Source organism: Bufo bufo, chromosome 1 (genome assembly GCF_905171765.1).
Source record: "Bufo bufo chromosome 1, aBufBuf1.1, whole genome shotgun sequence".
Lineage (NCBI taxonomy): Eukaryota > Metazoa > Chordata > Amphibia > Anura > Bufonidae > Bufo > Bufo bufo.
The window spans coordinates 23,358,403-23,380,346 of NC_053389.1; the positions used below are offsets into that span (position 1 = coordinate 23,358,403).

At 44.4% G+C, this 21,944-nt stretch overlaps 1 protein-coding gene across 3 annotated transcripts in view; it reads left to right on the forward strand.

Annotated features, from left to right (window-relative positions):
• LOC120992292 (phospholipase A2 inhibitor 25 kDa subunit-like) overlaps window positions 1-20,114 on the forward strand; it is a 598,293-nt gene extending 578,179 nt beyond the window's left edge. For 2 of the 3 annotated variants that reach the window (XM_040421206.1, XM_040421197.1), the window contains exons 4-6: window positions 9,038-9,174; window positions 18,568-18,708; window positions 19,090-20,114. In XM_040421206.1, the coding sequence (XP_040277140.1) occupies window positions 9,038-9,174; window positions 18,568-18,708; window positions 19,090-19,283 (472 nt within the window). In that variant the 3' untranslated portion in view covers window positions 19,284-20,114. The remainder of the gene's footprint in view (window positions 1-9,037; window positions 9,175-18,567; window positions 18,709-19,089) is intronic. The other variant, XM_040421180.1, reaches the window with a different exon arrangement.
• Window positions 20,115-21,944: the final 1,830 nt, after the last annotated feature.

The following is a 21,944-nucleotide window of genomic DNA, read 5'->3' on the forward strand; positions in this document are numbered from 1 at the left end:
AAGTGTAAAAATTAAGTGCCTTTTTTTAAGCAAAGTCCTGTGCCACACGGAATGACAGGGGTGAGCACTGGCAGTGGGCACACTACAGTCTGTGGGCCTGCAGCTCCTCACACACAGGCAGGCCAGGCAACTGCAATATGTATATAAAGGAAAAAAAAAAAGCAGACTAATGTTGCAGCCCTAAAAAGGGCTTTTTGGGGTGCTGTCAGGACGCTGTCCTTACAGCAGAGATCAGATGAGTCTTTCAGGACTGGAGTGGACACTGAATTCACTAGCCTAGCTATCGATTTCCCAATTAAATCAGCAGCAGTTACAGTCTCCCTCCTCTCACTAAGACTGCAGCTTCAGAATGAATCTAAAATGGATGCTGTGCAGGAGGTGGGAGGGTCTGGGAGGGAGGGTATGCTGCTGATTGGCTGGAATGTGTCTGCTGACTGTGAGGTACAGGGTCAAAGTTTGCTCAATGATGATGTATAGGGGGCGGACCGAACATCGCATGTGTTCGCCCGGCAGAGGCGAACGCGAACAAGCTATGTTCGCCGGGAACTGTTCGCCGTCGGATAGTTCGGGCCATCTCTAATAGGGATATGTGCCAAATAAGATTAGACGATATGACCAATAAATTTAGAGAGCGAGGCTACCCCCCTGATCTATTGAAAATAAAGCGTAATAAAGCTGAGACTACACCACCGGATAGAACTAAGAAAGAAACAAGGATCCCCTTAGTAATTAAATACCATCCTTGGTCCCAGCGCCTGAGGACTATTGTTAATCAACATTGGCACATATTATCCAAGTCCTATCCACGGATAGGAGAGTTCCAGAGGCCACCCATGATATGCTATAAACGGGCAGAAAATATTAGGGATAAAATAGTCCGGGCAGATGTGGGAAGTAATAAAATAGAAAGAGGACAGAGTTTTTTATCTACACCTAGACGGGGCACTTTTCCTTGTTTAAATTGTGTCAATTGTTCCAGCGTCATAAAGGGTTCATGTTTTTCCCACCCTCACTCAGGTGAAAATATTCCAATAAGGGGCACGTTCACCTGTGATAGTAGATTTGTGGTTTACATTCTTAAATGTCCATGTGGATTATTATATGTGGGGGAAACCTCGATGAGAATGAAGGACAGACTAAGTAAACACAAATCTACTATCCGCAAACAGAATTTATTACTTCCAATTCCCCTTCATTTTCATGATAAAAAACATAATATCTCGCAGTTGAGGTATCAGATTATTGAAGGTGTATCATTACCCCGTCGAGGGGGTGATAGAAATAAATTGTTATTGAAAAGAGAGGCTTACTGGATCCATCGTCTTCAGACAATGGAGCCCAGGGGCCTCAATCGTGAGTACAATGTGTCCTGCTTCCTATAAGGCATTCGGCTTTATGCAATTAGATAAATATATTTCTCTTTTTCTTCAGCGTGATTAATCACTGCCAAAATGGACTATTGGACTGAAAATCTTCGCCAGTATAGAGTGGATATGTTTATGCGAATTTTTTTATGCAAATTTTTTTATGCAAATTTTTTATGCGAATTTTTTTTTGCAAATTTTCTAATGCGAATATTTCATTGCGATTATTTGATATGCGAATTTTTAGTTAATGAGGGAGGCGGAGCTCCTCTGATGATGTCAGTTCCTTAGTGTCTCATTTATGTATAAATAGCTGGAGTGTAAGATGTTTCATTGCAGTCTGATGAAAGCACATTTGTGCTGAAACGCGTCACTATGCCACTTGAATATGTGACTGAATAAATCTACATTGTGATCTACATCTGCGAAGTGCCGGTCTTCTTCTTTGAAACGTTTGTCTGGACGCCATTCCACGGACACGTGCACCGCGAATTCAAGAAGGTAGTGCCGCCCTGTCTTCACTAGAATCTATACGGCCTTCAGGAACGAGCACACCTGCATCAACAAACATCAGATGAGTACCTTTGCTTATACAGAGGATGAGGCACGAGACATTGTGTCGAAAATTATCGCTCCCTCTGATTTTCTGAAAATCCCTCCTACTGAGCTAAAGAGCAGGAGCCTGATTAAGGAGGCGAGACACCTTGTTTCACTTGAATTACATGCGGCAACATTGGCTGAATATCACCGTACTCAAAAGATACCACGGGGTCTGCGAGTCAATTTAAGACCAACTCTTTTCTGTGATAAAGTGGACTACTGTACCCGTTTTGCGAATATTCTTAATAAATGTTCGCTGGACCTTATAGTCCTTACGCTTGAACATCTATCCATCTCCATTACTGAATGCAACGCTAATATTGCGACTATAAAAGAACAGTTGAGAGATAATCTAAAATCCGACGAATATACTACCTTACAAGAAAACTTGGAGAAACAATGTACCGATTTAAAAAGCAAGATCGAACAGACCAAGAGATCGAAATATCTGCGAGATACAGAGGATTATACATCCCATCGGGTCTACAGATGGCAGGACGCTTCCGGTACCGCAACTCCAACGTCACGTCCGAGATTTCGTCAAACCGGTTCTTTTTCATCGGGGTCCGGCAGCGAAACTTCAGGTGGCTCTCGGGGGCCTTTTTTAGGCCAACGCCGTACAAGAAGACCAAGATTAACACCCGGCGAGCCGGCCGTCATCATCGGCGAGGCAGACGCACCGAGGAAAACGCGGTCACAGGTACGGGAGAAAACTTAGTGTTAAACTTATCATCCAAGAGCCTCAGTCCTGCCCAGATGAACTTATTGAAAAAGGGCTTATCTTTCAGCCCGACCGGGAACTTTGATACGTTCACCTTGGACACTGACTTACATCGTTTTTTTCGCAATTTGCGTCTAAAAGCTCAATTTGGTGGTAATGAAACTACTGGTGATGTGGAACAGGTGGAGGATAGCTCTGTTACTACTATGTTAACTGTTAAACAGTTTAATTTGAGAGTTAAAAGTAATTATACACCTCCCAGGACGTATCATCCAGTTGAGACATTTGTTAAATTGGTGCAAAATGATGTCGATAAATTGTTGCAACAATGTAAACAAGGAAAGTTACATGTAAATTATAATTTACCTGTGGAGGAGAAACATGCCCTTGACTCCTTATTAAAGGAGAAATCCTTAATAATAAAACCTGCAGATAAGGGGGGGGCCATCGTTATCTTAGACAAAGAATATTATGTTAGTGAAATTTTACAACAACTACAGGATAGTAGTACTTATAAAATGCTAAATAGTGATCCAGTCTACCATATCAAAGAAATTTTACAGCGAGTGGTAGATAAAGCCAAAGAGAATGAAGTGGTGGACGCCAAATTGGGGGACTTTCTTATAAATCAACATCCGATTACCCCGGTGTTTTACACTCTACCAAAAGTGCATAAGTCACTAATTAATCCACCAGGTCGCCCGATAGTGGCGTCCACTGACTCCATACTTTCAAATCCAGCTATTTTTTTGGAGAGGGTATTAACCCCTCTAACTAAACTAGCACCATCGTATATCCGAGATACTGGCCACTTTCTATCTGAAATCAGCTCTCTCCAGGTGGATGAAGGCTGCATATTCGTCACTTTAGACGTGTGCAGTCTTTATACATCTATTATCCATGAAAAAGGAATTAATGCAGTCGCGGGTCTCTTAGGCACAAGCACATACAAAAAGGCAGAAAAGGAATTTTTTCTGGAACTTTTGAAAATAGTCCTTGAGCAAAATTATTTTTTGTTTCAAGATTCTTTTTATCAGCAGTGCCGTGGGACCGCGATGGGATCGAACGTCGCGCCGCCATACGCAAATACATATATGGCTTCTTTTGAGTGTCAATTTGTTTACTCTAGCCCTCTATATCATCAACATTGTATATTTTGGCGTTGATTCATCGACGATATTTTTTGCGTATGGCGAGGCGACGTCCGATCCCTTACGGAATTTACCACGTATTTAAATTCCATCTGGGATGAACTTAAATTCACTGTACACCATAGTTCTGATAGAATTTCCTTTTTGGATACCTGGGTGACTAGGGACAAAGAAGGTAAGATACAGACGGATTTATTTGTGAAATCAACTGATAGGAACAGTTTACTGTCCTTTTCAAGTAGTCACCCAGCAACCATCAAGGAATCTATCCCATATTCACAATACCAGAGGGTTAGACGGATCGTCAGTGATAGGGATATGTGCCAAATAAGATTAGACGATATGACCAATAAATTTAGAGAGCGAGGCTACCCCCCTGATCTATTGAAAATAAAGCGTAATAAAGCTGAGACTACACCACCGGATAGAACTAAGAAAGAAACAAGGATCCCCTTAGTAATTAAATACCATCCTTGGTCCCAGCGCCTGAGGACTATTGTTAATCAACATTGGCACATATTATCCAAGTCCTATCCACGGATAGGAGAGTTCCAGAGGCCACCCATGATATGCTATAAACGGGCAGAAAATATTAGGGATAAAATAGTCCGGGCAGATGTGGGAAGTAATAAAATAGAAAGAGGACAGAGTTTTTTATCTACACCTAGACGGGGCACTTTTCCTTGTTTAAATTGTGTCAATTGTTCCAGCGTCATAAAGGGTTCATGTTTTTCCCACCCTCACTCAGGTGAAAATATTCCAATAAGGGGCACGTTCACCTGTGATAGTAGATTTGTGGTTTACATTCTTAAATGTCCATGTGGATTATTATATGTGGGGGAAACCTCGATGAGAATGAAGGACAGACTAAGTAAACACAAATCTACTATCCGCAAACAGAATTTATTACTTCCAATTCCCCTTCATTTTCATGATAAAAAACATAATATCTCGCAGTTGAGGTATCAGATTATTGAAGGTGTATCATTACCCCGTCGAGGGGGTGATAGAAATAAATTGTTATTGAAAAGAGAGGCTTACTGGATCCATCGTCTGCAGACAATGGAGCCCAGGGGCCTCAATCGTGAGTACAATGTGTCCTGCTTCCTATAAGGCATTCGGCTTTATGCAATTAGATAAATATATTTCTCTTTTTCTTCAGCGTGATTAATCACTGCCAAAATGGACTATTGGACTGAAAATCTTCGCCAGTATAGAGTGGATATGTTTATGCGAATTTTTTTATGCAAATTTTTTTATGCAAATTTTTTATGCGAATTTTTTTTGCAAATTTTCTAATGCGATTATTTCATTGCGATTATTTGATATGCGAATTTTTAGTTAATGAGGGAGGCGGAGCTCCTCTGATGATGTCAGTTCCTTAGTGTCTCATTTATGTATAAATAGCTGGAGTGTAAGATGTTTCATTGCAGTCTGATGAAAGCACATTTGTGCTGAAACGCGTCACTATGCCACTTGAATATGTGACTGAATAAATCTACATTGTGATCTACATCTGCGAAGTGCCGGTCTTCTTCTTTGAAACGTTTGTCTGGACGCCATTCCACGGACACGTGCACCGCGAATTCAAGAAGGTAGTGCCGCCCTGTCTTCACTAGTGCTACTGTATGTGCACTCTGGTATTCAGGTGTTGCGTTTTATTATTTTGTTCTACCTTTGCTACTCATTATCTTGAGTTAAAGGGGTTGTCCCATGAAAACCATTCTACAGTTTACAAACCTGGATCTAAATACTTTTGTAATTGCATCTAATAAAAAATTGAGTATAGCCACTGAGCTATTCAATAAAATGTATCTGTATAGCGCCACCTGCTGTTTGCTCTTTTTCTTATTTCTTTGATCTGCTCACTGACAAGGCCGCACATGCTTAGTCCTATCCTTCAACTGCCTCCGGAGCTATGATACATAGAAAAAGACCAGTGGAGCGCCAAACGTTGAAAATAAATAAATATGACTAATGGAGGCTGACACGGCCATACTAGAAGTGAAGGAGGCCGTATGGTGTAAAGCTAGTAAAAAGGGTGAAAATATAAATAATTAGTTTTTTTGTTTTTACATTTGAAATTATAAAAACAAGTACAATTACTATACTATTTTGTAAAATAAATATATACAGTCGCGCGTTTTTACTCACTTCACCAGGGGGGTGTGATATGCTCCTGAGGAAGGGGTTTTTATATGCCCCAAAACGCGTCGAGCTTATAAAATAAAGTTACCTTGTGCTACATCTGAAGTCCCTTGGGTCATCAATCAACAGGACGACAAGGGGAACTAACATTCTACAGGCGACCTTGGCGAGGGGGGACCTGGCATCAAGTGTCTTGAGTTTATCTTGTGCCACCCCCCCTGGTGAAATGAGTAAAAACGCACGACTGTGTATATTTATTTTACTAAATAGTATAGTAATTGTACTAGTTTTTATTATTTCAAATGTAAAAACAAAAAAGCTAATTATTTTTAATTTCACCCTTTTAACTGGCTTTACATCATACGGCCTCCTTTTCTTCTAGTATGGCCGTGTAAGCCTCAATTTGTCATATTTATTTCTTTTCAACGTTTGGCGCTCCACTGGTCTTTTTCTGTGCATCCACAATTTGTCGCGGCCTTGGTTGAACCTCGGTTCCATTTGGTGTGAGCAGCCTCACTACTTTTTTCTTCTTTGCTTTTGGTATCCCTTGGCGCCCGAGCTTCTCCTTCCCCCAACCCACACCCTATTCCATTTCCCCTAACAACCCCCTCTTCCTCCCTGACTCTTAGTTGCCCCAATCTTTTTCTCTTTCCCTTCTTTTTACCTTGGACCCATGAGTTCTTCTAAATCTTCTCCCCCCCCTCTTTTGTTCCCCCATTTGCGCTCCCTTTTTTCTATCTGAGCTGTGATAGGGAGACTATGGACATGCCCCCTGAGCTGTGATAGGGAGACTATGGACATGCCCCCTGAGCTGTGATAGGGAGACTATGGACATGCCCCCTGAGCTGTGATAGGGAGACTATGGACACGCCCCCTGAGCTGTGATAGGGAGACTATGGACACGCCCCCTTAGGTGCAGACGAAAGGACGCACCCCTTGAGCGGTCAGCTTAGTATAAATATAGCTGTGCAATGAATGTGGAGATCTCTGGATCCATGTGAGGCACAGGGCTGGTTCTAGGTTTATTAAAAAGAGGTTGTCATGTACTATATGGTGTCTGATTTTCAGTTTTTACATTAATTATGGAATAACCCCTTTAATGTTGCACACCTGATAGTATACTGAGTCCACATTCCACTTTTCTCCAGTTATGACTAAGGACATCTGACATGGAGTATCGGAGGCTCTGTCCCCACACACATATGTATTGATTCTAATCTTCAATAAAGAACTCATGGATTTTATGACCTGTGCTGAATTTTCCTACGTTGTTTGAGTGGTCCTGATTCGGACCTATCCGGGCACGGACTTTTTCTTAACTCAGCTGAGCTGGAGTTCCATATTCTGTCTAAACATGATGCCATTAAAATATACAACTGATCCAGAAATAAAAGCCGAATGTCGACAGAAAAATAAAAAAAATTATGGCTCTTTGTAGGTGAAAACAAAAAAATAAAAAAATTCCTGTGTCGGGAGAAGGTTATGAAGCTTGGTGGGACCCACAGTGGCAATCATATTTCATGGGTCTCCCACCATCAAAATCTGGTTTGACACAGGTCACATAACCACTGCAGCCAATGACTGGCCACAGTGGTGACTTGTCACCCATGCGTCATGTTAAGCTGTGACATGGCGCATGGGTGACACATCACTGCTGTGGCTAGTCATTGGCTGCAGCAGTCATGTGATGGGCTTTCAGAGCCAGTGAGGCATTGATGGAGCTGGATCCCAGTAGCAATGATTCAGTAAGTATGATTCCTAAGAAGGGACTGGCCATAGGGAAGGGAGGTCTCCAGGCATTAACAACCCTTTTAATAAATTTGGCACCTTAAAGGGCATGTTTAAAGGGCCACTTTATACAATAAGGATATAAATACTAGCAGCGCTTCTCACGGTATTCTTCTATTCTTCAACCCTTTAGCCAAAACAGACACGATTAAAGGGGTTTTCAGTACTTAGATATCCATGGCCAATCCCCAGGATAGGACAATAATATCAAATTGATGGAGGTCTGAGTATCAGCTCTTTTGGACAGCCGCCAGCATTGGAAACTATACAGTGGATGGAGCTGGAAGCAGAAGGTTCAGTGTCAGAGTATTGTAGCTTAGCTACAATTAGGCTACCTGCACGCAGGTGCGGGTGAACGCACATAAGATCCTCACCAGTTTTTGTGCATTTATGCATCATATCCGCATCAAAATCCACAACAGAGGCTTTTTGGTGCAGATTTCACTTGTCCATTGAAAAAGGTGAAATCTACAATTAAAACCACAAACATAATTGAAATCCACAATTCAGGTCAATTTCCGCACAGAAAAAAATCTAAAAAATTGTTAATTTTATTTCTTGGTGGGGAAATAGCAATTCCGCAATTTTTTGCATTTGTTTCAAATTTTTAAGCCATTTACCGTGCACCTTAAAAGACATGTGAGCATTAGGGCTCATGCACACGGCCATTGTGCGGCCGGGACGAATCGAGACCCATTCAACTTGAATGGGTCAGTGATCTGTCCGCACTGCCAAAAAATAGAACATCTCTCGAATTGCGGACCCATTGAAACTGTACGGCTACGGCCAAGCAACGGCTGTGTGCATGAGCCCTTAATCTGTGGCTGAGCATGATTTTGGAAGAGCCAAATTTATATTGTTATTATGTTTGTCTCAGAAACTGAATCTTCATAACCCTATGGAGTTTGGAGTTTATTGAGGAGGGGGGTTTCTGTTCGGGACCATTGTCTCTTGGCCAGAGAGTACAGCGGTTACAAAGGGCATCTCTTCCTCCATTGGACATGTCTTGGACTACATAGATAGTCCACTGATTTGAATGGGAACTGTGTAATACCTAACTTCCTCTGTGGTGGTGCCGCTCAAAAATTGAACAGGTTACTGCTGATTGAAGGATTTTCCAGGAGAAAAAAGGCTCTGATTTGCTTTTTGTCAATGAACATTTTGAACAAAAAGTGTAATGTGAAGAACCCCTTTAAGAATATTTATGCTTTTTTTTAACTTCAGTAAAAAATAAAATGTGTGCTTTGTTTATTTTTAGGTGAAATGTCCATAACTTTGGTCAGATCTTGCACACCTTCATCTCAATGTGGCTACAAGGGCACTGTGAGCATAGAAGGAGCACAAATCAGGATGGGCACGTCATGCTGCAGAACTGACAACTGCACTCCTAATCTTCCTTCATGTAAGTCATTTATTTTCGTCTTTTCTGTGCTGATATTGGGTTACAGACATTGAAATAATAAAAAATAAAATATTGGGGGAATTGACTATGATGGGGGCTACATGCAAAAGTTTTAGAAAAGTGCTCTGTAGTAAGATGCACCAACGTTTTATTTTTTTCTTAAGAGGAGCTGCCATCATAATAAAATTGGCACATCTTCTGGCATCTTCTTTGTACGCCAGTATAGCAAACCTACGCCAGATATTAGCCAATGTACAATTGAGTCATAATTGTCACCAGTGGTAAATCTGATGGCCACGGGAGGCTCCTTTTCACTTAGCTCCATCTACTTTTCAGCAAAATTTGCAAATCTTGCCAGTAAAAATAAATTCTGCCTATTGTGTTACCTTACAAAATCTTTTCTTTTCATGCAAATTTATGCTTGGGTCCCAACTATTGTTGATCGAAGTTCGGGTACCCGGACCAGAAACCGAACTTTGCAGCAAAAGTTCGGGTTCGAGTTCCATGTTCGGGCATTTAATAAAACTTGTTGAAAGGCTGCAGTGCAGCCAATCAACAAGCTTTTAAGCTGTGGGCACTTAGAAGCCATCACAGCCATGCCTAGTAATGGCATGGCTGTGATTGGCCGGTGCATCATGTGACTCAGCCTCTATACAAGTTGGATCACGTGTAGCCCCGCCCATCAGCTCTGAGTAGTGCAGGGACAGGAAGCAGGCAGCTGAAGTGAGGGAGAGTGTTAGGAATCTCATCTGGCTATTTATTCTGTGGGTGACCTATGGTGATTTTTTTTGTGGGTGCAATACACCAGCTTTGTACCCCTGACACAAAAATATAATATTTAATCTGTCTGTTAGTTCGGTGGATGACATATACCCATTTTTGGTGTTAGATACACCTGCACTGCATCCTTGACCGGGAAATTAATATAGTTAATCTGTCTGTTAGATGACATATACCCATTTTTGGTGTTAGGTACACCTGCACTGCATACTGTATGTGACAGGGAAATGAATATAGTTAATCCGTCTGTTAGTTCAGTGGGTGACATATACCCATTTTTTGGGTGAGGTACACATGCACTACATACATGACAAAGAAATTAATATAGTTAATCTGTCTGTTAGTTCAGTGGGTGACCTCAAAGAATGGAGAGCATCAAATAAGGGACGCGGTCCTAGTTGTGGTGCTGGTGGTGTTGGTGGAGCTCCTGTTGCAGGAAGAGGACGTGGTTGATCTGCGCCAGGAACACGCCCAAATGAAACACCTTCCTCATGTGCACGTAGGCGACAGAACGTTCAGCGTTATTTTGTATGCCCGAATATCGGTGTATGAATGGTGAGGCGGTAGCAGATTTGGTGGCTGACAGTGCCTCCAGTTCCTTCACATTGTCTCCCACCCGGTCCCCTGCTGAAACCGCAGAGTTGGCACCTGTTGCCCATGGGCATCTGTCTTTCACCTCACCCCCTTGCAAATCAGCCAAGCAATCTGAGACCCAAGTCATGCAGCAGTCTCTTATGCTTTTTGATGACTCTGCTGGCAGGGTTTCCGTGGGCCATCCACCTAGCCCTGCCCCAGAAGTGGAAGAGATTGAGAGCACTGATGCCCAACCACTTATGTTTCAGGATGTGGACATGGGAGTACCATTACAGCATGTCTTTGATGATGAGTTAAACACCAACTGCCGCGGCTCTCTGCAGTGTGCAGACCAGCAAAGAGGGCAGGGGTGAAGAGTGGGTGGAAGATGATGTGGAGGATGATGAGGTCCTAGATTCCACATGGAATCAAGGTCAGGCGAGTGACCTGTCTAGTTCGGAGGAATTGGTGGTGGTCACATAGCGCCAGCCGCACAGCAAAAGAAGGAAGCAGGGTGCAAAAGCAGAATGGCCATCCCCTAGACAGTACGCTTGCTACTGCCCACCGCACCCAGGAACCGAGCACACCAAAGCCAGCTCCAAGGAGTTCCCTGGCGTGGCAGTTCTTCAGACAATGTGCTGACGACAAGACGCGAGTGGTTTGAACGCTGTGCAATCGGAGCCTGAAGCGAGGCATAAATGTTCTATTCCTGAGCACAACCTGCATGACCAGGCATCTAAGTGCAAAGCACGAGCTGCAGTGGAGTAAACACCTCAAAAACCACAAAAGACCTCGAGCTCCTGCTGCTCCCTCTTCTGATGCAGTCTCAACCTCTTTCTTCCCCACTGGAGTTACAGTGGCACCTGCCACCCTGCAAACAGAGGATGTAACAGCGACACCACTAGCACCGTCACCGTTACCAAGCATCTCCACACTGTCCCATGGAAGTGTTCAGCTGTCCATCCCCCAAACACTGGAGAGAAAGAGGAAGTACCCCCCTACCCACCAGCGATCCCTGGTCCCAAATGCCAGCATTTCATCAAAAGTGCTGGCCTTTGAAATGCTGTCATTTCGCCTGGTGGAGACTGAGACTTTTAAAAACCTTATGGCGGTGGCTGCCCCACAGTACGTCATGCCCAGCCGCCACTACTTTTACAGGCGAGCCATCCCTGCCTTGGACAACCAAGTGGCGGACAAAATCAGGTGTGCACTGCGCAACGCCATCTGTGGCAAGGTCCTCATAACCACTGATATGTGGACTAGTAAGCACGGGCAGGGACATTATATCTCCCTAACTGAACACTGGATAAATGCAATGGCGGCTGGGCCTGAGGCAAATAGCAGTTTGGCGCATGTATTTCGGCCACTGATGATTGCAGGACGTTTCTCGTTACCTCCTGTTGCCTCCTCCTCCTACTCCGCTTCCTCCTCTACCGCCTCCTCATCCGGTTAGTGTAACACCTGCACCACCAACTTCAGCACAGCCAGGGGTAAACCACAGCAGGCTGTTTTGAAACTCATCTGTTTGGGGGGAAAAACCCACACCGCGCAGGAGCTGTGGACGGACATGGAACAACAGACTGTTGAGTGGTTGGTGCTACTGAGTCTCAAGCCCGGCCTGGTGGTGTGCGATAATGGTCAAAATCTCGTAGCAGCTCTGGGCCTAGCCGGTTTGACACACATCATTTGCTTGGCGCATGTGCTGAATTTGGTGGTGCAGAGGTTCCTGAAAAATTACCCCGATATGTCAGAGCTGCTGCAGAGAGTGCGGGCCTTTTGTGCCCGCTTTTCGGCGTTCTCACCCTGCTGCTGCTCGCCTGTCAGCGCTGCAACGTAACTTCAGCTTTCCCTCTCAACGCCTCATATGCGACACACTCACAAGGTGGAACTCCACCTTGCACATGCTGGACAGACTGTGCGAGCAGCAGCAGGCGATAGTGGAGTTTCAGCTGCAGCACGCCTGGGTGAGTCGTCTGCGGAACAGCACCACTTCACCACCAACGAGTGGGCCTCCATGCGGGACGTGTGTGCCGTGTTGCGCTGTTTCGATTACTGCACCAACATGGCCAGTGCCGATGACACCGTCCTCAGCGTTACTATCCCACTTATATGTCTAATTGAAAAAACGCTTCGGGCGATGATGGAAGAGGATGTGGCACAGGAGGAAGAGGAGGAGGAAGAGGGGTCATTTCCACGGTTATCAGGCCAGTCATTCACAAGTTGCTCGGAGGGTGGGTTCCTGCACCAACAGAGGCCAGGTACACAACTGTACAGCCAGGACACAGTTATGGAGGATGAGGATGAGGAGGATGATGATGAGGAGGAACTGTGTTCACAGCAGGGTGGCACCCATAGCAGCTCATAGGCATCACTAGAGAGTGGCTGGGTAGATGCAGAGGACAGCTTGTCATTGCCTCTGGGCAGCCTGGCACACATGAGCGACTATGTCACAGTCGTTACCTTTGACTGTGACCTTCCGTTCTTGCTCATTCGGCGCTCCTCGCTGAAGTTCTGTTCCTGTGTGTTATTTGTGGTTCTGTATGGGTTAACTCCCCTGTATTCCTATTAGGAGTTAATCCTCTGTCTGCTCCATGGGTGTGGTCTCTCTGCTGCACCCATGGAACTTGTGTATAAGGCTGAGGTTTCCTCAGTTCTGTGTCAGCTCTCCTGGTGTGTGTTGTCTGTCCTGTTCCTGGTTTGTACTCTCTCCCATGCTGCTGACCCATGGGATCTGTGTCTGTCTGTCTGTGCTCTGTGAGTTTCCCTACTTGTTCATTTGCGTCCTTTTTCCTGTCTTTCTGTTCTGCCAGTTATGTTTTAGTTACTTTGTGTTTATTCTGATGTCTGTGTTCAGCAAGTCTGTGCAGCAGAGTGGCATGACAAGGCCATGCAGATTACTACTGGTGGAGCAAGTCCTTCTCTGCTCATTGCCACTCCTGCTCCCTTGCGTGAACTCCTGTTTGTATTATTAGTTGCCCTGTTTTGTATTCATATGTCTGTGTTCAGCAAGCCTTTGCAGCAGAGTGGCATGACAAAGCCATGCAGTTTACTACTGGTGGAGCAAGTCCTTCTCTGCTCATTGCCACTCCTGCTCCCTTGCATGAACTCCTGCTTGTGTTATTATTTGCCCTGTTTTGTATTTACTTGTCTGTTATGTTTGCCTATGTGCCATCGGTACCTTCTGGTACCTGTTGTCCATTCGCTCCTGCTGTCACTGTCTAGGTCACGCTCCAGAGTGGACCCTGGCAACTTCCTGCGGCTAAGTCTAACCCTACCATCTAGGGCTCTAGTGAAAACCAGGAGTTGCTTAGTTACGCCCCTCTGGAGTTTTACTAGACAGTGGCGCAGTGGGGGTTTTCTCCCACTGTGCTGACGGTACATAGAGCTCATGTTTTATCTGTGCTGCTTTCCATGTTTCTGTTTGTGCAATAAACTCTTGTGTCTGTACCTGATTTCCGTTTATTGCTTGACGACGCGGTGGTCTCTCCTGGGACCTCTTACTCGTGACAGAATGAACAAGTGAACTTTCACAGAGTTTTTTTTGTTCTGTTTTCTGCTTATCTGTGGTGTGTGTGCATTCTGTATTTCTCTCTTTATGCTACCTGTAGGTATCGGATTTGGTTGCCTTGGTGTACTGGCTGCGGTGTTCTCCGTGTATGCTGGTTGCCAGGGGTGACGTCCGGTTTAACCTTTTGAGCTTGCAGTTCTGCCTACGGCCGTGTTTTCCTTTATCGGCGCAGGTATCTGCTTCTGGTCCTGGCCTCCGGAAGGGGGTGTCAGCATGTCTGACCAATCAGTTCTTGGCAGACATGCCATTCTCCGGAGGGAGAGTGGAGGGGGAGGTGTTAGCACACTGCAGTTCACCATGACTTTTGTGGCCATGTAGGCTGGCTGCATTCCTCTTGGTGTACTGGCTGCATTTACCGTGTAGGCTGGTTGCTAGGGGCTGCGTGCTGGCTGCGGTTGTCTTATGTATTCTGCTTGTATACCTCTGTACCCCTTTGATTCTGATTTTCTTTGTATTCCTGTCTGGTTCCTGTTCCTGGTCCCAATCCTCCTGAAGGGGGTGTCTGCATGTCTGGCCAATTAGTTCTTGGCAGACATGTCATTCTCCAGAGGGAGAGTGGAGGGGGAGGTAACTTCTTGGTGCGGTTCCCTTGACGTGTATGCCGTGTTGGCTGGCTATCTTCCCCTGGCGTACTGGCTGCGGACCCTCCGTGTAGGCTGGTTTTCAGGGGTTGGGCTGGTTGCGGTCGTCATATGTGTTCCTGCCCTTGTACCTCGTCACCCCTTTGATTTCTGTCCCCTTGCCTGGTTCTGTTTGGTTTGTTGCCCCCACTTCTTCTTCCCCTTTCTGTTTGGGAGGAGAGGGGGGGGCTTTGAGGGGTGGGAGTGTCACAGTCGTTACCTTTGACTGTGACCTTCCGTTCCCGCTCATTCGGCGCTCCTCGCTGAAGTTCTGTTCCTGCGTGTTATTTGTGGTTCTGTATGGGTTAACTCCCCTGTATTCCTATTAGGAGTTAATCCTCTGTCTGCTCCATGGGTGTGGTCTCTCTGCTGCACCCATGGAACTGTATATAAGGCTGAGGTTTCCTCAGTTCTGTGTCAGCTCTCCTGGTGTGTGTTGTCTGTCCTGTTCCTGGCTTGTACTCTCTCCCATGCTGCTGACCCATGGGATCTGTGTCTGTCTGTCTGTGCTCTGTGAGTTTCCCTACTTGTTCATTTGCGTCCTTTTTCCTGTCTTTCTGTTCTGCCAGTTATGTTTTAGTTACTTTGTGTTTATTCTGATGTCTGTGTTCAGAAAGCCTTTGCAGCAGAGTGGCATGACAAGGCCATGCAGTTTACTACTGGTGGAGCAAGTCCTTCTCTGCTCATTGCCACTCCTGCTCCCTTGCATGAACTCCTGCTTGTGTTATTATTTGCCCTGTTTTGTATTTACTTGTCTGTTATGTTTGCCTATGTGCCGTCGGTACCTTCTGGTACCTGTTGTCCATTCGCTCCTGCTGTCACTGTCTAGGTCACGCTCCAGAGTGGACCCTGGCAACTTCCTGCGGCTAAGTCTAACCCTACCATCTAGGGCTCTAGTGAAAACCAGGAGTTGCTTAGTTACGCCCCTCTGGAATATTACTAGACAGTGGCGCAGTGGGGGTTTTCTCCCACTGTGCTGACGGTACATAGAGCTCATGTTTTATCTGTGCTGCTTTCCATGTTTCTGTTTGTGCAATAAACTCTTATGTGTCTGTACCTGATTTCCGTTTATTGCTTGACGACACGGTGGTCTCTCCTGGGACCTCTTACTCGTGACAGACTACATGCTGCAGTGCCTGCGCAATGACCGCCGAGTTGCCCACATTCTAACCAGTGCTGATTACTGGGTGGCCACGCTGCTAGATCCCCGCTACAAGGACAACATGCCTTCCTTAATTCTGTCACTGGAGCATGATCGGAAGATACGCGAATACAAGCGCACGCTGGTAGACGTGCTGCTTATGCCATTCCCACTTGACAGCAGGGACTCAGTGGAAGCACAAGGCGAAGGAGGAGGATGAAAAAGTCGCCAACGCAGCTGGGGAACCACCAGCACCTCAGAAGGCAGGGTTAGCATGGCCGAAATGTGGAAAAGCTTTGTCACCACGCCACAACAACCAGCACCACCAGCTGATATGGAGCATCTTAGCAGGAGGCAGCATTTCAGCAACATGGTGGAGCAGTATGTGTGCACACGCCTACACGTACTGAATGACGGGTCTGCCCCCTTCAAGTTCTGGGTCTCCAAATTGGGCACATGGCCTAAGCTTGCCCTTTACGCTTTGGAGGTGCTGGCCTGACCTGCAGCCAGTGTAGCATCCGAACATGTGTTTAGCACGGCAGGGGGAATGATCACAAACAAGCGCCAACAGCCAACGTGGACAAGCTCACATTCATTGAAAGTAACTAGGCATGGATCCCTCAGGACTTGTCCGTACCTTGTGCTGAATAGACATGTATACCGGCCACACCCAGCCATTGTTATACTCCAGCGCACTTTCTCTTTGCGTTCTCTTTTCCATTTCCCTATGTTTTGGGGCCTTCCCAAATTTATAAAAAATAAATAAATATCTCCTCCTCCTCCGCTTCCACCTACACCACCACGTCTACCGCCTCCTCAATCTCCTACTCCACTTTCACCTACGCCTACTAGTTCAAGATTATAATTTTTTTCTATTCTATGTTATTTTAAGTCATTTGCCTATCCACATTTGTTTGCAGGGCAATTGTCCTGCTCTTACCTCCATTTTGCAGCCCTCTAGCCCTTACTATGACTATTTTACAGCCATTTTAGTTCACCAAAGTTCGGGTTCCCTTTGACTTTAAAGGGGTTTGGGTTTGAGTTTGGGTCAATTTCGGGTCCCGAACCTGAACTTTGACCCGAAGTTTGGCCGAACCCGGCAAACCTGAACATCCACGGGTCCGCTTATCCCTAGTCCCAACCTATATTTGCGCCACTTTACCATTCATGCTTCATCTTGACAGATCACCACTGCAACCAAGCACTGATGATGTATCATTCTAAATACCATCAGTATGCCTAGCATGGTACCGTGGAACCATTGGCACAGTCTAATTTGATCTATTGTCAATGGCTGTGGCTACTAACCATGGAATCAGAACATGTCAGTACTATGTGGTGAGAGGCGGCACATTCCTTCGCCTGCTTCCCGATATGGACCCAGATCATTTTCTTGCAGTCACCACTAGGGGGACCTCAGTGTGTTGAAATTTTACACCGAGCTCTCCTCATGGTGGCTGCAGGCTTCCAGTTTTATGAGATGATGAAGGGAAGCAAGGAGACCTAGAGTTGTATCTGGGAGATTCTTCAATATATTTACTCCACTTGTATGGTGTAAATATGAGAAATATAGTGTTCAGTATGAGCACCATATAAAACCTTCAGGACAAGGAAGGTTTTTTGAGTTAAAATTTTTTACTTCCTGCATTTCTGAATTTATTTATTTATTATTCGTATGAGTGCTTGTTTTTTTTTTTTGCTGGACAAGTTGTACTTGTGCTATATAATATTGCATTCAATGTAGTAGGAAGCTGGAAAAAAAATCCAAATAGGATGGAATTGGAAAATAAACGCAATTCCACCACAGTGTAACATGTTTTGTTCTCTTGATTCTTTGGGTCAGTACAATTACCGAGATACCATAAAAAATTTTTTTTTCTTTTCATTACCATATTCTATCTCCCGCCCCCCTTCATTTTTATTTTATTTTTTTGTCTATGGAGCTGTGCGGCGGCTCATTTTTTGCGGTGCAATCTGTAAGTGAATCAGTCATTTAGATTTTTTTTCCTTAGGCCTCATTCACACATACGTGGATTCTCCTGCTGAGTGCATGAGTGCACTGCGTAATTGGTTGCTATGATGCCATGTGCTTCGTGCCGCCGCCGCTGTACAGTAATACACTCGTAGAGATCATACAAGTATATTACTGTACAGCGGCGGCGGCACGAATCGAAGTTAGGCAAAGTGAACAAAAGCTTGACCTTTACTCAAGTGAAAGTAAAAACTGTTTTTCTATGGGGCTCTATGATATGTTTTGTTTTGTTTTTTATATTTAAGTGTCATTTATTCCAGGAATAAAAGGGTATATACAAAAAAAAAACACAAGTACAGTGCTTCTGATTGGTTGAATGGGGGGGGGGGGGGTGTCTGATGTGCTTGGGTAGCGAGCAGCAGAGTATAGGGATGAGTGTAAGAAATCTTTAGATGATGGTGCAAGGAACAGACAAGAGGAGATCAAAGAAGGAGGTGTAAAGATCGGAGATTATGTCTGCGTGTTGTATAGAGCCTCAATGATTTCAATCCATGGAGGTCTTCACTGACCAAGAAGATCCCTCGGCAAAATGAAGTGATTGTGAAGGACAACCCTTTTAAAAATTAGAAGGGTGGATTATAAATATTCCTCATTTAGGTTTATACATGAAAAAAACATCATCCGGTACATATGGAAACAAGTGTTCTTTATATTTCTTCTTTCACCTGTTTGCTTCCAGTGCCAACAATAAGCTCTAACCCCAATGGACTGGTCTGCCGAACCTGCGCATCCGCTGACTCCACCTGGTGTTACACTTCTGATACTATACAATGCACAGGGGATCAGAATATGTGTCTTCTCCAGACAACTCATGTGTCAGGTACAAAAATTTGTTCCTTTTCATATGGCTCCACACTTCTTGGGATATGCTGAGCCAAAGGCAAAGTTAAAGGTTTTGTGCAACGATTTATATTGATGACCTATCCTCAGCATAAGGTCCGACACCCAACCCACCCACTCCCCCCGATCAGCTGTTTCAAGAGGAAGCGGCGATCCAATATAAATCACGGCACAACAGGGACACATTTGCTGGAGCTTTTTTCATGCTGCTTGGCATTAAGCGCTAATACCAGGGCAACAAAAAAAAAAAGATCTTTCCACTGGGAATAGTATTTATCATCAAGAAGACCAATGCTCAGGTTAGAGAATCTTCAGTATATGAGGCTTAGTATTGTGTTAAATGAAGTTGTGTCTTTTGCAGGATTGGTGTCACTTTCAACAGCCATCCGAGGGTGCGCGACAAAGTCTATCTGTGACCTTGTCAGCCACTCCACAAGTGAAGGAGGAGTTACAAGTGAAGTCAAGTTTATCTGCACCAGCGGTGGTCTAAGTGTCCATACCATTGTCCTGACTCCGGCCATTGTGTGTCTTTTACTGCTAAAACTGTTCTTCTAAAAGAGGTTGAGGATCTTTGGATGGAAGAAGCCAAGAAAAATGACAAAATTGTCTTCTGCATCTATTGTTTTTCATTTTGTTGTAATTTTACTCGTCTTGCACACTGCTTCCATTGATAATTCAAGAATTTTTTGAATAAACTAATAAGTTACAAAACCAGGTTTCCTCAGCAATAATTAACTAAATGTAATGAGTAATGTACCTGCACAATACTAGGGAAGTTGTGCCTACATCATTTTCATTATTTTTGTGCACGCTGGTTAACACGCATCTATACAGTACAGTGCTGACACCTAGTGGCCAAACAGATTACACTGAAGACTAGCGGCAAAATATTAACAAAAATATCTCACTTTACTGCCTATCACAAAAATGGATATTCTCTTGTCACTATGGATTGTAGGAATAAGGTTTGGCTGGTCATAAACAGTATGTAGGGCAAAGTGTTTTGGACAGTTCCTTCCACCAGATTTTTTAGTAAGGTCCCCTGATAATATTCTCATCCCAGGATTTTCTGTAGGGGAAAGAAAAATTACATTAGAGATGAGCTAACCTTTTTAGATTCGATTAGTTTAAAGTTCACCAAAATTTTTAAAAAGTTTGATTCAGCACTGAATGGATTCTACCCAAACCAAAATTTATTCAATTGCCCTGAAGATTGGTATATAACTCCCTCTAGTGCATATTTTTTTAAAAGATATTATCTCTTTCCATTAATTTTTTTATTTTTTTATTTTTTTCCCCTCTCTCGCCCTGAGCTATTGAACGCAATGACAGCAACAGCAAATAATATCAGAGTGACAAGGACATAAAAAGCTATTGGTAAATGTTCAAAAACACACCGCACCGTCACATGTGCTCTGCTTTTTCATATTTCAAACCTTTCAAAAACTGTGCCTTTTTGGGGGCAGATGATGTTTAAACACAGTGTTATGGGATTAAAGAAAACAGTGTTTTTTTTGGGGGGACCAGGCATCCAAACATTATTCCTTAATGGGGTCAGAACACGTGCCCATATGACATGCACACGCCAAGAGTCTCACCGCAGCACAAGGGCCAGAGCCCAGAAAAATGTAATTTAAGCGAAGCAGTGCCACTTTGTGGACCAATGAAAGTGACATTTTCCATATCCTGTACCCAGCGGAACTCCTGCTTCCTTGGCAAGAAATCCCACCAGCACCACCCGGGCCACAGCTCATAAAAATTTAATTTAGGAGATGTGCCACATTGGCAGACCAACAAGGGTTACATTTTCCATATAGGAGCAGAACCCTTGCATGCCTGGCCAAGAATACCAGCCCACCGCCTGGGCCACACCCCAGAAAAATTATATTTAGGCGTAGGTGCAGAAGTACACCACATTTCCAGACCAAAGAGAGGTCAATTTTCTATATAGCAGCTGAACCCTTGCTTGCTTGATGAGAAATCCTACACTGACGATACCCAGGCCAGAGCCCAAAAGAATTACATATAGGCGAAGGTATCATTTTAATCAGCATGATAAACACTACGAGGCGGTATGTCTAGTTTAATAGCATTGATCATGGCTCTTTAATGATAGCATTAGCAATACATAATGTGACCCAGTACCATCCATCCAACGAAGAACCTGGAAGAGCATCTTTTTTCCTCCAAAAAACTCATCAAAACTAAATTGATATGTCCTACCAAATATCCATAAGACTATAGTAAATCCACCTAGGAGACTAATTGTGGTGGTTAAAAGTAGTGATGAATGAGCATGCTCGGCCGAACACCTGCTCGGCAGAATCGGCACATGGCGGTAGTCGACTGAGTACCGAATGTGCTCAAGCCCCATGATCGAGTCTTCTCCCCGCACGTTTGTTGTCTGCTACAAAGCCAATAAACGTGCAGGTAAGTTCTGCCCTCACTGTAATGCCAGTAGCCATGTTGGCTACTGGCATTACAGTGATTGGCTGGCCGGAACGCGTCATCAGGTGCTATATAGCACCCGATGACACGTGTTCGGCTCATTCTAAGTCAGGGAGAGCTAAGCATAGGAAGGGACAGACAGTGTAGGGAGTGTATTTGAATATTTTTTTGTACAAAAACATTTCAGAGACCCAAAAGTCCTTGTAAGGGCTATTGTGTGTGACAGCAGCAACATATGTTTGTAGCGCAACCTGCGCTAAATTGCTCAGTGTTACGGAAAGCTGTGCATAGGAAGGGACAGACAGTGTAGGGAGTGTAATAGGAAGATTTTTATACAAAAACATTTCAGAGACCCAAAAATCCTTTTAAGGACTATTGTGTGTGACAGCAGCAATATAAATTTTTAGCGCATCCTGCGCTAAATACTGTGTAATAGGCCGCTGCAGACAGTTAAATTATTGGCGCCACATCTCCTGTGTAAAGTGTACGCATCCCTAAAATATCAGTGACATTCAGTGTACTTTTTCTGTAGACGGTGTCCACTTCTGACAGTGACCTGACCAGGGCCACATCTGCAATGTAACGTGTGCGCTTCAAAAATGTATCTGTGACATACAGTGTCAGCTTTGCAACCATACTTCAAAGACTTTGGTTTCCCGGAAGCAGCTCGGCGGGTCATGGGAATTCACACCTCTGGATCTTCGGTCATCATCGTTTATGGTCGGAACTACGACGGTATCTGATCGTCTTCGAACCTCCGACTTTTGC